General features: G+C 45.5%; 1 protein-coding gene across 1 annotated transcript; it reads left to right on the top strand.

The window, feature by feature from the left end:
* Positions 1-3,373: 3,373 nt before the first annotated feature.
* On the top strand, positions 3,374-11,050 carry LOC124605831 (cuticle protein 65-like). Its single transcript, XM_047137759.1, has 2 exons — positions 3,374-3,501; positions 10,508-11,050. The coding sequence occupies exons 1-2, from the start codon at positions 3,487-3,489 to the stop codon at positions 10,907-10,909; spliced, it is 417 nt and encodes a 138-aa protein (XP_046993715.1). The 5' UTR covers positions 3,374-3,486; the 3' UTR covers positions 10,910-11,050.
* Positions 11,051-15,883: the final 4,833 nt, after the last annotated feature.

Below are 15,883 nucleotides of genomic sequence, written 5' to 3'. Positions count from 1 at the left end.
TGACCCCGCCGGGAATCGAACCGGGGAACCCGGGCGTGGGAAGCGAGGACGCTACCGCACGACCACGAGCTGCGGACGCCGAATGAAATGTCTGAGGAGAGGCACGATGTCATTAAATACCTTAAAGAAGATTATAATGAAATTCGAAAACACGGGTGAGCTTGGTGTGGAACTGGAGAGAGGACAGCATCCTATTCCGGCGGAAGTCATTGACGGGGTTGCTATAGCTTTTACAGACAATGCAGGAGTGCTAGTTTTTGCGCAGCCTCATGAGAATTGTCCATTCCGCAGTCAACCGTTCGGACAGCTTTGCAGTGTTTATTTCACTAGTACACATACAAGATCTAGACATTACAGCACCTGAAACCTCATGATCCGCAGCAGCGTTCTGAATTTGCTCTTTGGTTTCTGGCACTGATCGAAGATGGTAGCAAGTGGCCGGGCAATATTCTGTGGAGTGACGAGGGACACTTTGCAGTACAAGATACAGTGAGTACAAAGAATTGCCAAATTTGCGGTACCTTTGGACCTCACGAGGGGCACGAGGAGCTATTCCACTCGACTTATGTGGCTGGGTGGTGTGGATTCACAAGCGCCCTTAATATCGCTCCGTCCTTCTTTGAAGTGAATACACCCTGAGGGCCTGTCAGGTGTACCGCTGAAGTCTGAACATTGTCGAGACCTCCTTGTACAGCAGGCAATACCTGATTTGAAAGAGCACAACTGTGTGTACACAATTGCTTTCGTGCAAGATGGGGTAGCACCTCATGTCCGTCATCTGCTTAATTCAGCCTTGCATGAACGTGTTATCACTTGAGATTTTCAGGTCCATGGCCTTCAATATAGAATCCGCGTGACTTCAGTGAGTGGCGATCTCTAAATGAACGCGTTTACCAGAAACACGTTCGGTCTCTGCCTGATCTGAAGGCCAGTATACAGGAACACATTGCTCACATTGCACCGCAGCAGCATCTCATCGACGTATCGGCTGCTCGTATTGAACAAATTGTGTAAACGACGATTAATCATAAAATCAACATTATGCCTTGCTCACTCGTTTGACAATTTCTGCCTACGTCCCGTTCCTAATCCATTACATACGGAAACAATTCTTTACGTATTTCTTGCATCTCGTGGTCGTGCGGTAGCGTTCTCGCTTCCCACGCCCGGGTTCCCGGGTTCGATTCCCGGCGGGGTCAGGGATTTTCTCTGCCTCGTGATGGCTGGGTGTTGTGTGCTGTCCTTAGGTTAGTTAGGTTTAAGTAGTTCTAAGTTCTAGGGGACTGATGACCATAGATTATAAGTCCCACAGTGCTCACAAGGGAACCTCCCCATCGCACCTCCCTCAGATTTAGTTATAAGTTGGCACAGTGGATAGGCCTTGAAAAATTGAACACAGATCAATCGAGAAAACAGGAAGAAGTTGTGTGTAACTATGAAAAAAATTAGTAAAATATACAAACTGAGTAGTCCATATGCAAGATAAGCAACATCAAGGATAGTGCGAGTTCAGGAGCGCCGTGGTCCCGTGGTTAGCGTGAATAACTGCGGAACGAGAGGTCCTTGTTTAAGTCTTCTCTCGCCTGAAAATTTTACTTTCTTTATTTTCGCAAAGTTGTGATCTGTCCGTTCGTTCATTGACGTCTCTGTTCACTGTAATAAGTTTAGTGTCTGTGTTTTGCGACCGCACCGCACAACCGTGCCATTGGTAAACGAAAGGACGTGCCTCTCCAATGCGAACCGAAAACATTTGATCGCAACGTCATAGATCAACCGATTCCTCCACAGGAAAGCACATCTGATATATTCTATACGACACTGGTGCCGGCATGTGCGTCACATGACAGCAATATGTTGTCGACCCACCTAACTTGTACGCTTGGCGAATGGGTAAAAGGATTCTTCTACCTTGCCCGATTTACGTCTTCTTGTGGATGTGATAATTACTATCAAAAAAGTGATGAAAACATAAGAGTTTGTCACATCAACTGAAAATAAAAAATTAAATTTTCCGCTCGAGGGAAGACTTGAACCTAGGACCTCTCGCTCCGCAACTGCTCACGCTGTAAGTAGGCTGTTTAGGTTTTTTTTTATTGGTAATGCCACCTCTGTGTGAAAACCACTGGCTGTGCTGTGTGCAGTCTGTGTCTAGTTTGCATTGTTGTCTGCCATTGTAGTGTTGGGCAGCGGCATCTGGATGTGAACAGCGCGTAGCGTTGCGCAGTTGGAGGTGAGCCGCCAGCAGTGGTGGATGTGGGGAGAGAGATGGCGGAGTTTTGTAATTTGTCATGTACTGCTATATATATTATGGCTATTAAGGTAAATACATTGTTTGTTCTCTATTAAAATCTTTCATTCGCTAACTATGTCTATCAGTAGTTAGTGCCTTCCGTAGTTTGAATCTTTCATTTAGCTGGCAGTAGTGGCGCTCGCTGTATTGCAGTAGCTTGAGTAACGAAGATTTTTGTGAGGTAAGTGATTTGTGAAAGGTACAGGTTAATGTTAGTCAGGGCCATTCTTTTGTAGGGTTATTGAAAGTCAGATTGCTTTGCGCTAAAAATATTGTGTGTCAGGTTAAGCACAGTCGTGTATAATTGTTTAAAAGGGGACGTTTCAACGCTAACCACGGGACTACGGGGTTCCTAGCGTCTCGTTGTCCTTGATGTTGCCTATGTTGGGATAGACTACTCAGTTTGTATATTTTACTAATTTTTTTCATAGTTCCACACAACTTCTTCCTGTTTTCTCGATTGATCGGTGTTCAGTTTTTCAAGGGCTATCCACTGTGCCAACTTATAACTAAATCTGAGGGGGGTGCGATGGGGAGGTTCCCTTGTCAGAGCCATTTGAACCATTTGAACCATTTCTTGCATTCACAGCGCCAGATTAGCACCTGGTGACCAAAATTGGAACTCCGGCGTAAATCGGTTCCCATTACGGCATTAGCATGACGAACAAGTTTCGCTGTCATACGAAGAAAGTGAGCCCAAACTGGAACTCTGTCAGCACCTGCACTTTAATGATAACTATCCGGTACATAAAAAATAGCTTATCTAGGCAGAATAGTTGTAAAATATCTATCCTTCTGTTGCGGAACAGAGAGCACACACAGTGGAACGAACTCTTCGCGGTCGCGCGGGAGGCGCGTCTAGCGGCCAAGTGCCTCGTTAACCGTGACACTGCCCGCAGTCCACGGTCGCGTCTTCCGCTGGCGGGCGCTGTTGTGGCCACCTACACCCACAGTGGTGCTGTAGGAAACTGAATAGCGGGACGTCTAGAGGGGATCCTGCGCGGTTCGTCGCGGTGAAGGCAAAGTGCGAGGGGGTGTGGCGGGGCGACGTGGGTCCGCGGTGACAGGCGTGGCAGCCCCGAGGAAGGCCGTGGGCGCACGGACACTGCGGGCCTTTCACGGCGCGCCGCCGACTATAAAAGCTGTGACCGCGCTGTCACGGTACAGTTCATAGCAGCCGCAACCCAACTCCTGCCATGAAGGTCCTGCTGGTGAGTAACGGTAGCCAGCCGCTCTGGCCGGCTGCGGGTCTCCGTGGAAAATGCTGACTGGAACCGTGAAATTAACCACTTAATTCTTGTGCCGTAAGACTTCGGCACTGTCGAGAGATATACCCGTCACAAACCATTCGTTACTCTTTACTTTCATTGTTGTTGTTGTTGTGGTCTTCAGTCCTGAGACTGGTTTGACGCAGCTCTCCATGCTACTCTATCCTGTGCAAGATTCTTCATTTCCCAGTACTTACTGCAACCTACATCTTTCTGAATCTGCTTAGTGTATTCATCTCTTGGTCTCCCTATACGATTTTTACCCTCCACGCTGCCCTCCACTGCTAAATTTGTGATCACTTGATGCCTCAGAACATGCCCTACCAACCGGTCCTTTCTTCTTGTCAAATTGTCCCACAAACTCCTCTTCTGCCCTATTCTATTCAATACCTCCTCATTAAAAAAAATGGCTCTGAGCACTATGGGACTCAACTGCTGAGGTTATTAGTCCCCTAGAACTTAGAACTAGTTAAACCTAACTAACCTAAGGACATCACAAACATCCATGCCCGAGGCAGGATTCGAACCTGCGACCGAAGCGGTCTTGCGGTTCCAAACTGCAGCGCCTTTAACCGCACGGCCACTTCGGCCGGCCCTCCTCATTAGTTACGTGATGTACCCATCTAATCTTCAACATTCTTCTGTAGCACCACATTTCGATAGCTTCTATTCTCTTCCTGTCCATACTATTTATCGTCCATGTTTCACTTCCATACATGGCTACACTCCATACAAATACTTTCAGATACGACTTCCTGACACTTGGATCTATACTTGAGGTTAACAAATTCCTCCTCTTCAGAAACGCTTTCCTTGCTATTGTCAGTCTACATTTTATATCCTCTCTACCTCGGCCATCATCAGTTATTTTGCTCCACAAATAGCAAAACTCATTTACTACTTTAAGCGTCTCATTTCCTAATCTAATTCCCTCAGCATTACCCAACTTAACTCGACTACATTCCATGATCCTCGTTTTGCTTTTTTGATGTTCATCTTATATCCTCCTTTCAAGACACTGTCCATTCCATTCAACTGCTCTTCCAAGTCCTTTGCTGTCTCTGACAGAATTTCAATGTCATCGGCGAACATCAAAGTTTTTATTTCTTCTCCATGGATTTTAATATCTACTCCGAATTTTTCTTTCGCTTCCTTTACTGCTTGCTCAATATACAGATTGATTAGCATCTGGGAGAGGCTACAACCCTGTCTCACTCCCTTCTCAACTACTGCTTCCCTCTCATTTCCCTCGACTCTTATAACTGCTATCTGCTTTCTGTACAAATTGTAAATAGCCTTTCGCTCCCTGTATTTTACCTCTGCCACCTTTAGAATTTGAAAGAGAGTATTCCAGTCAACATTGTCAAAAGCTTTCTCTAAGTCTACAAATGCTAGAAACGTAGGTTTGCGTTTCCTTAATCTTTCTTCTAAGATAAGACGTAAGGTCTGGATTGCCTCACGTGTTTCATTACTAAACATCATTACTGACGTTATTGTTGTAGCCCTCAGTCCGAGGACTGATTTGAAGCAGCTCTCTATGCTACTCAATACTGTAGAAGCCTCTTCGTCTCCAGATAACTGCTGGAACCTACATGCTTGTTAATCTGCTTAATGTTGTGTTAACCGGGGACCTAGAAACGACAGAGAGGCTCCGTCCCCGGCGCAGCCGCAGTGGTCCGCAACCCCACGACGACTACCGCAGTCCACTTCACACCACCGCCGCCCCACACCGAAACTTGGGTTATTGTGCGGTTCGGACCCCGGTGGACCCCCCACCCCAGGGAACGTCTCACACCAGACAAATGTAACCCCTATGTCTGCGTGGCGTCCGCAGCTCGTGGTCGTGCGGTAGCGTTCTCGCTTCCCACGCCCGGGATCCCGGGTTCGATTCCCGGCGGGGTCAGGGATTTTCTCTGCCTCGTGATGACTGGGTGTTGTGTGATGTCCTTAGGTTAGTTAGGTTTAAGTAGTTCTAAGTTCTAGGGGACTGATGACCATAGATGTTAAGTCCCATAGTGCTCAGAGCCATTTGAACCATTTTTTTGTCTGCGCGGTAGAGTAATGGTGGTGTACCCGTACGTGGAGAACTTGTTTGCGCAGCAATCGCCGACATAGTGTAGCTGAGGCGGAATAAGGGAAACCAGCCCGCATTTGCCCAGGCAGATGGAAAACCGCCTAAAAACCATCCACAGACTGGCCGGCTCGCCGGACCTCGACACAAGTCCGCCGTCCGCCGGGCGGATTCGTGCCAGGGACAGGCGCTCCTTCCCGCCCTGAAACTGCTTAAGGTACTCACATATTGGTCTGCCGCTACGATTTTTATCCCCCACGTTTCGCTCCAATACTAAATTGGTGATCCCTTGATGCCTCAGAATGTGTCCTATCAACTGATTCCTTCTTTTTGTAAAGTTGTGCTACAAACTTCTTGTCTCCCCAGTTATGTTCAGTACCCGTCTAATCTCCAGCATTCTTCTGTAGGAGCACATATCAAAAGCCTCTTTTCTTTTCTAAACTGTTTACCGTCCGTTTTCCAGTTCTTAACAATTAAATCTATATTCGACGTTAACAAATTTCTCTTCTTCAGAAACGCTTTTCTTGCCATTTCCATTCTTCTACATCTACATATATACTCCGCTAGCCACCAAACGGTGTGTGGCAGAGGGCACAATTCGCGTCAAAGTCGTATTTCCCCCCCTATGTTCCACTCGCGGATCGCGCGAGGGAAAAACGACTCTCTGAACGCCTCAGTACGAGCTCTTATTTTCCTTATCTTTGAATGGTAATCACTGCGCGATTTTAAAGTTGGTGGTAATAATATATTCTGTACATCCTCGGTGAAGGTCAGATTTCGAAATTTAGTGGGCAGAAATTTGGTGAGCAGCCCAGTTCGTTTAGCGCGCCGTCTATCTGCAAGTGCGTCCCACTTCAAACGTTCTATGAGATTTGTAACGCTCTCGTGATGGCTAAATGTACCAGTCATTTTATATCTTCTCTAATTCGGCCATAGTGAGTTATTTTGCTGTCCAAATAGCAAAACTCATCAACTAATGTCAGTGTTTCATTTCCGAATCACATGCTTTAATTCGGCTACATTCCATTATCCCCCTTTTGATTTCGTTGATATTCGTTTTATATCTTCCTTTCAAGACACCGTCCCTTTCGTTCAGCTGCTCTTTCAAGTCCTCTGCTGCTTCTGACAGAGTTACAATATCATCGGAAAACCTCAGAGTTCTTATCTCTTCTCCCTGAACTTTAATTCATACTTCAATTTTTTCTCTTGTTTTATTTACCGCTTGCTCATTCTACTGCTTGAATAGCATCGGGGATAGGCTTCAACACTGTCTGACTTGTTGCTCAAGCACTGCTTCCCACTATTATCCTTCGACTGTTGTAAGTGCCTTCTGGTTTCTGTACAAGTTGTAAATAGCATTTCCGTCCCTTGTTGCCATTAGAGATAAGCACTTTTTTCTTTTCTTCCCACAACTTTGCGGGTATACTCGCGTACACTGTACGCGTATCGCTCACTCTAGCTTGAGGCTGTGTACTCTTTCTTCCGCTGTTGGCCGTCTTTCAACTGCATCACGGCCAGTGCTGCTGACATGTGTTCAGTTGGAGTCTGTGGAGTCTGGGGTTGCAGTGTGGACGCGAATGCACTCTCGCGTTAAAAGGTATTAAAGTGGATTTAGAGCAGTTAACAGGGAACAGCTGTGACGATGTCGCGAGGAATTTACACAGACTGTTTGTCACATTGAGAATTTTATAACGCGACGAATGTGCTTACTGATAACGGACATAAATCTATGAGATCTGCCTGGATAGGCGAGAGCTGTAACAGGTTCATATCCAGGACACGGCCAGGCAAGCTAGACCCGGAACGAATCCGCCTCACTGGATAACGACGAGGTCCAGTGAGCCAGGCTGGATATGGTTTTTTAGGTGGTTTCACACAACCATCTAGGTAATCAGAGGGCTTTTAACCTCGGTTCACCTCAGATACAAACACTTATAAAACGTTATTGCAACCATGAGATGTACCATAGACGTACACAGATGGGCAAGACAGATTCGTTTCCCGGAAGGAGTTGTGGTGTCAGGTGGGTTGCCCAGCAACCAAATACAACTAACACAGCCAAAAGTAATCTATGATAATTATGATGTGGTTGAGTCGAGAAAAGTCAAAAAGGAGGAAGAAAGAAATATGGGCTTCCATGTATGAGAGGTAAAATTGTGGTTTCAGTAGAGTGTTCATTCAGTACTTTCACAATCATTAACAGTGCTCATAATAATGACTTTAACCGTGGAGGTAGTTGTTAGAGCACACAGTCATTGTTAGAAGAGAATAGGTCCAACGGAAGTGAGTCGTTTACTAAGTAAACAGTTCAGCAACAGGCCTCTGGCACAGCAAGACACGGCGACAAATTCACGGTCACTGGACATCAGTAGCTGTGTTCCGGCCACTTACCGTAGTCCTGTTAATACTCGTGTTTTGACAGTGTACGCTTTCAAAAAGCCGGGGGTCTGCAGTATAGCGGAAACCGTAGCGTGTGAAAAGCAAAGAATGGAGGATTACGAATACTGCACACTCCTACCGAGTTGGAAACGAATTATGTGCGGAAAAAAAAAAAAAAAAATGCAAGTGACATCAGGTATTCGGCACTCCGTGTCACTGACGAGTTGCTCCGCTGATAATAAAAAATTGGAGAGGAGGAGGAGGAGATTAGTGTTTAACGTCCCGTCGACAACGAGGTCATTAGAGACGGAGCACAAGCTCGGATTAGGGAAGGATGGGGAAGGAAATCGGCCGTGCCCTTTCGAAGGAACCATCCCGGCATTTGCCTGAAGTGATCCAGGGAAATCACGGAAAACCTAAATCAGGATGGCCGGACGCGGGATTGAACCGTCGTCCTCCCGAATGCGAGTCCAGTGTGCTAACCAAAAATTGGAGAAATAAGGAAACTACCGAGTCGGCAAAAAAGTGGGTGAAACAAGACAGGCGCGTAATGAAACGTTTCCGTAACTTCGAGTCCGCTGAGGGTGACGAACTGGAGGAAGACGAAAAGTACCGACATCACCCGTAATTAGGACGTTCATCTGGTACGCCTCTCAGATACGTGAACTGGTTGTTTGGAACCCACGACAGAGTACGGAGAACGATGCTGTTGTTCACTGTAGAGAGCAATATCTATATACAGTGTCCACCCTAACTGCACATTTGCCGCGATAGACTGTTTTGTTTCTAAATTATATTTTATGTATTTCAACCGAACATTTCACACCGCAGACGAGTGGCCATTGTGACAAGATGAACTAACATTTTAATATTCCAGATCGAGGTTCTGGCCCGTACTTTCGACTGTTGTGGCTGCTTCCAATTGAGTCATCCCAGAACGATCCCCCACGCGACTCGAAGCTATTACCTTCAGTCACCTCTTTCGACCAATTCAGACTCTGTATAAGTTCTGCATACTTTCGAAAAAGACTGCTGTTCAGCTCCTGGCCTAGCAGTCAGTTTTTATGTGTCTGAAAGCCTCCTTACAGTTCACGTTCTGCTGTTACGAGAGACAGTCCTTGAAAGAACTCATAGTAATAAGACATTCACCACCTTATGCGTTCTCACAGAGCTGGTCGTTCAGTAACGTGAGCTGGAAACATCCTGTAGAGTTTGAAATATTAGGAAATCAGTATGGGTAGGGATAAACTGTAGCTTAAGCCATGAAGGCATACAGCTTTTAACCGGATGTTTCATAATGAGTATTTGCTTAGGAGATTAAAATTGCAGGGAAATTTGCATAGCACCTCAAAAGTAAGTTAAGGCAGTAATCTTTGAACAATTGCAAGGTGGCACATTTTGAGAACACCGACGTCAGCTCTGAAAGTGAATGTTGAAGAACGTTCAGTTAGTACGAAGCTATAAGCAGGCACACAGGGCACTTGTAGTCTTTCTTAGACTGCACCCTCGGTGTTTGCAGCAGAAAGATGAACAAGAACTAGTAGTGTAGGCCGTACTTTACTTCGTACTGTCGAATGATGTGGGGAATGAAAGAGCAAATGTACTAATAGATACAATCCTTAGAAGGAGCAGTATGCCTCGAAATTTCTAGAGAATGCCTCAGTGAGATTTTAAGCTAATACTTACTGTTTAATGATTCTTACATCTGCAGTGACATGAGAAATCTTCAGTAATAAAATAACATAAAGCGGTTCTGTAGTTGGAAGAACGGCTTAACAATCATTTTTCCATAATTTTACTTCGGTGGTGTATTTTGTACATGTAAAGGGTAAAAATAGCATCATCAAGAGGGATGGAATAGTGTCTTACTTTTTGAGATAAGTAACTTCTATCTTGAATGATAAAGGGTGAATTCTGACATTCTGTACAGTCCAAAGCAATGCAGTGATCGTTCTGTCCGTATCAGTAAACAGTTATTTTTTCTGTTTGAATTCTATTGGAGATGTTTGTCGAATCGCTACAGGTGCATCAGCAAAATCTACAGTCTGTCCCACCAATTAATACTGAAACGGACATAAACTACTCCAAAATCGAAAGGAATTGGCAGGAACGCCGCGGGGTAGCCCTGCGGTATAGGCGTCTTGTCACGGTTCGTGCGGCTCTCCCCGTCGGAGGTTCGAGTCCTCCCTCGGGTTTGAGTGTGTGTGTTGTCCTTAGCGTAAGTTAGTTTAAGTTAGATTAAGTAGTGCGTAAGCCTAGGGACCGATAACCTGAGCAGTTTGACTTCATAGTCCTTACCACAAATTTCCAATTTTTGGCAGGAACGGAACAACAGTCTTGCTCTGAGGTGACAGAAGTTATTGATTGAAGTGAATGTGCTGTCCTTACAATTCGCTTGGCTCATAATAGTTGTTCCTTACATAGGACTGTGACCAACAGCCAAGCTTGAAATGCTAAAGAAGGTACATCGTGCTACATCGATAACTGCGCGATTTGCAGGTCTTCCTCGTCGCCGCCGTGGCCGTGGCCGTGGCCAGGCCCGGCTACCTGGGCGCCGCCCACGGCGTGGTCGCCGCCGCCCCAGCTGTGGTAGCCGCACCCCACGCCGTCGTCGCCGCCCACGCCGTGCACCCGGGCTACGCCGCCTACGGCCCGGCGCACATCGCCGTCGGACCCGGCGGCTACGTGCTGGACACCCCTGAGGTGGCCGCCACCAGGGCCGCCCACCTGACCGCCGTCGCCCAGACGCAGGCCCGCGACGCCCACATCAACGGCGCCGCCGCCCACGCCGCCGCCGCCGCCCACGCCGTCGTCGCCGCCCCCGTGCTGGCCGGCGCTCACGGCCTGCTCGCTGGCCACGGACTTGCCTACGGCCACGGAATCCACGGAATCCACGGTTAGACCACGCAGCTGATGACAGTCGCCACATCACTGGACGCCGCATCACACCTCACGCCCATACCTGCTCACCTCATGTACAATCACCTTTATTTTGTTTGAATGAACACGATCTTTATTTATAAATAAACACGTATTACTGCAGTTAGTGTTGACGAAGTTATTGATCCTTCCTCCTTTAATTTCACACTTACATCAGTGCTCCACTACTTAATCTCAGAGCTTTACATACTGGAGGTACCGCACCAATCGTCCTACAACTAAAATATTGATCAAGAGTGAGTGCCATTCAATTACGACACAGAGTAACTAAAAAAAAGAGCAATTACGCAGTTACACTCTAGTTTCAGCTCTAACTGGACAACATTACTGTTGACATATGCAGCCTAAATACACTAGACATACTTTGTCTTTTATTTGAACATATATGTCCCAAGTATTATATATATATATATATATATATATATATATATATATATATATATGTACTGGGAGTACTTATTCATACACAAGAAACCGTGGTGATTTACTGCGTTGTTGCTACATTGCACTACAATAAAGGCCATCATCATTAGTGCTATACTTGTCTAGTCCTCTGGAATATTTTCCGCCCTAAAATTTATGAGCGGTTGAAATCTTGTTTCGCAGGATAGAGCAGATCATCTTATGGTTGCGGAGGAGACCGTAATCGGTTACTGCCAGTTGCACAAAACACAAATCTTTAATTTCCTAAGAAGCACTTAATTACACATTGCCTTAAAAGGATCAAAATAAAGCAATATGGCTGAAGGCCTAGTTAAGAAAACTTGAGATACCTCCTGGGCTGAAGGCCCAAAACCACACCAAAAACAAGAACGGCTGAAGGCCTGAACACAAGTTATAAAAAATTGCTTTAAAGAATACACGCGGCTGAAGGCCTCACTTAAAAAAATATTTCACGTTAATACTCGGCGGAAGGCCACACACAAGACATTGAACAACTGAGAGCTTAGGGCCTGGATAGCAAGAATTTCAGATAGAGCAATTTAAAAAAAAATCATTTTAAACAAATGAATCTGGAAATTTTAATTTAAGAGGGCTGAAGGCCTTATTTTATAATTAAAAGAAACTAAATTAATAGACAGTTTAAGGCCTCGCACAGTACTTCAGACTAAAATGAAACTCAGAATCTAAAACCAACAGAACAGTGGTGCTCAGAAGTGTTCCAAGGATAATCCTGAGGAGGTAACTCTAACGTAAGGTGAGGTGAGGTGAGACAGGCAGCCAAAAGTAAGATTAGATAATCGGATGGCAACCCGACCCAGCGACGGCTGAAGGACTGACCAACAACCTAATCAACTCCCTTCCGCCTGACCAACGGCACGACAACAGAAAGTATCAGCCGAGGACGAAGATAGCAGCCGCATTACGTCTTCAAAATTGGCGTCTAAAAACAGCCAAGGCACAATAACCACTCTAAGAAAAAAATATGAACAAAAAACTAAAAGGCTATCGAACTACAGGCTGTGACGGACAGCATCAACACGGCGACGAAAACCACACTACCAGAAAACTATGCTAACGACCCGGGCAGGTAACGGGGCGTTAACGGCCACAAGGCAGAAGATACCGCTGGGGCAGTTCACTGATAAGTAACAACGAATTTAGTAGTTAAAGACCATACAGGAAGATGGCTGCAAAATTTCGCCAACTCCAACACACCATACGTTGCTGCCAGCTGTAATGGCCCAGGAAGCAACAACCAGGATTGAACGAAGAGATGTCACAGCAGTTGAGGTATCATAAATGGTTAACTCATCACTCAACTTCAGTGTCCAGTTTCGGTGGGCAACGAACTTTGTAGCTCTCGCAGCTAGCGCCTCACAATCCGACCGCATGTGCACGCCGCCAGCGGTCCCGGCCTGACCCCGTACCAGGGGACTTCCTCGCTGCTCTGTCCCAACCGACAGACTGCCGCACACACACGGAAATATAGCGGTCACACCAAAGTTGGTACAGCAGTACTAGTATCGATAAGCGCTGTTGCTGCCACTGACGGAGGCAAGTCAGCAACTCGTTATGGTAGTAACTCAGGGAGAAATAAGACGCCACTGGATTGTGACAAAATGCCAAATAACAAATGGCATGAACGCGAGCCGGCCACGGCTCAGCGGTACCACACAGTGTATGAACTGTAAGTTCGCTGATTACCTAATAGGGCTTCAGGGAACAGATGAAGCAAGCCCAGCCCCACATAGGCGGCCGCGTGGTAAGGAGTAGTGCGGGCAGCCAGCCTCGCCTGTCTCACACAGTGGTTCCGCAAAAGCAGAAGCTGTGCACAGAGATAAAAGTGACTTGAAATCGTATTATCTATTGGCTTGTTTAATACAGGTCATAACCGAAAACAATTACACACACTTACCACAACAAAAGAAAACAATATTTAACAGAGTGAAGAACAGAACAGTAAGACAGTGGATAACAATGGTTACCTGATGCAGTGCTGTCGGAAGATAATCTTGGTTGCAACCAAAAGCAAGTAACTACTACCTGGAGCCTTTCGACCTTTATATCAGTTCAGGAATAGGGAATCAATACGCCAATTTCCAGTCAACTCGCCGTACATAATTTGAATTAGTACCAGATGGTGGAGCCGGCCGGAGTGGCCGTGCGGTTCTGGGCGCTGCAGTCTGGAGCCGAGCGACCGCTGCGGTCGCAGGTTCGAATCCTGCCTCGGGCATGGATGTGTGTGATGTCCTTAGGTTAGTTAGGTTTAATTAGTTCTAAGTTCTAGGCGACTGATGACCTCAGAAGTTAAGTCCTATGGTGCTCAGAGCCACTTGAACCACCAGATGGTGGTCGCTCCTGAGCTAGTATTGTTCTCCTTTAGTTGTTTTAAGTTCGACAGCACGAATGCTGTCAAAAACAATCTTGTTGGAGCAACACTTCACCTTATCCAGTGCACTAAAGTTAACTAAAAGTGTTTCCTCGATTGCCTATTGACACACCATTAATTTTGTACTTACAAAAGCGCAATAATCCCGACTGTTCAGTGGATAGAGCCTTATGTAAAACACTTCTGTTCTGACATCTCTTCGTTTCACCTTAATGAGGCATAAGGTTGAGTATTTACTATTGGCTCACGTCTTTGGGGAAGAAAGTGTAGTTCTATTTGGCGATGGTAGACATATTTGGTACAGTCGACGATATTCTTTATCTATGTACATCTCATGATAGTTTAACATCTTTTGTGCTATCATCAGGGGAATTAACTCATTTTCTTGAACGTAAGAGGAAAGTGACGGTTTGCTTCATGACCTGATATTAACGATAGCATTACTTAGCTGTTGATCCAAGAAAATAATATCTCCAGTTTTAAAGCATGTTATCCAAGGCTTCGCTTTTAGGTCTGCTTGTTTCAGCTCTGTCTCTTCCACTATTTCTTCATATTTTTGTATGGTTCTTTTATCCGTATTCTGTGTTTCGGTCATGTATTATTGTTCCTACATTATAAATCGATTACGTGCTCTCATGTACTCCAGTCAATTGTAATGTCAATTTATGCGTATTTACTTTGCAAAGCCGGCCAGAGTGGCCGAGCGGTTCTAGGCGCTTCAGTCTGGAACCGCGCGACCGCTACGGTCGGAGGTTCGAATCCTGCCTCGGGCATGGATGTGTGTGATGTCCTTAGGTTAGTTAGGTTTAGGTAGTTCTTAAGTTCTTGGGGACTGATGACCTCAGATGTTGAGTCCCATAGTGCTCAGAGCCATTTGAACCATTTTTTTACTTTGCAAAAATGTGGTTGTATGACTGACTTTACAAAAATGCTTGCTGCAAAACTGTGTGTAATTAAAATGTGTTCAATGGAAAATCCTATAAAGAAACAGAGGTGAAAGGAAGACAGCATGACAGAATACTTTAAAAAATGAAATACAGAGGAATAATTATTAATACAGATTTCGAAATAAATGTAAAAAATAGTAGTTACTGTGTACTGGAAAATTTTGCAAAGAGCGTTTTACGTAATTGTGAATATCTGTGCTGCAGATGGAACGCTCTAGCTGGAGAAAACAGAAAAAAATAACGCTGAGACTGTATGTAATGCGTGAGAAAATGTCTTACAGTGACATAACTGGCGAACAGTGAAAGACGTACCAACAGCTTTCCAGAGAGAAATTTATGTCAAGCGACTGCAAAATGCATGGTGATTTTAATTTGACAAGGATCATCATTTTAATCACACTCCCTAACTATACAGGTGTAACCAAGGTTGACAAAGTAATGAGACTGCTTGCTTTGCGAAGGAACCACCTGTCGTGGCGTATTGTTGCGTCTATTAACAACTCAGGGGCAATGGGCTAAAAACTCAACACTGATCCTGCATCTTTCTTCACTTCCGAAGTCGTTCGCAAGCCGGAGTCGTTTACATCCAAACATGTCTGGATTCTTTTCTTGTTGTGTTTAATACATTTCGCATATCGCTGCCCTCAAATTTCGGCGAATCTCTGCCATTCATTTCTTTTAGCTGCAACGTCAACACATTAATATTGTAAAATGTTCTTCCGCTGCCACCGAGTTAATCGATTTCTGAGAATATATTCACAGCGTAACGACGCAGTACGTGGTCGAATCACAATCTCTCAATGACGCGTCGCAATATTAACTGATGACCCTAAAATATTGTGACCATTTGCTCGGTAGCACGTTGGTCCACCTACGGAGCACAATAGGCAGCGCTTGGTAGGTTTCTGGAGTTATGTAGCACCAGGTGCCTCCACACAGGTCACACCAGTACTTCGTGAGGGTTGACATGGCACCTGGCACCTCCCATATGTATTTCATCAGGTGAAGATCAGGTGAAATTGGTGGCAAAGACACAAATGTGAATTCACCACTGTAACACGATTTTCGCCTTGTGACACGTAAGTGTATCCTGCTGTAAGAAGTCACCGCCATCGGGGAAGTTAACAAGCTTTATGGGACGCTGGTGACTCGCAA

Source organism: Schistocerca americana, chromosome 3 (genome assembly GCF_021461395.2).
Source record: "Schistocerca americana isolate TAMUIC-IGC-003095 chromosome 3, iqSchAmer2.1, whole genome shotgun sequence".
Classification (NCBI taxonomy): domain Eukaryota; kingdom Metazoa; phylum Arthropoda; class Insecta; order Orthoptera; family Acrididae; genus Schistocerca; species Schistocerca americana.
The sequence above is the reverse complement of the archived record's forward strand: the minus strand, read 5'-3'. Positions and strand labels throughout refer to the sequence as shown.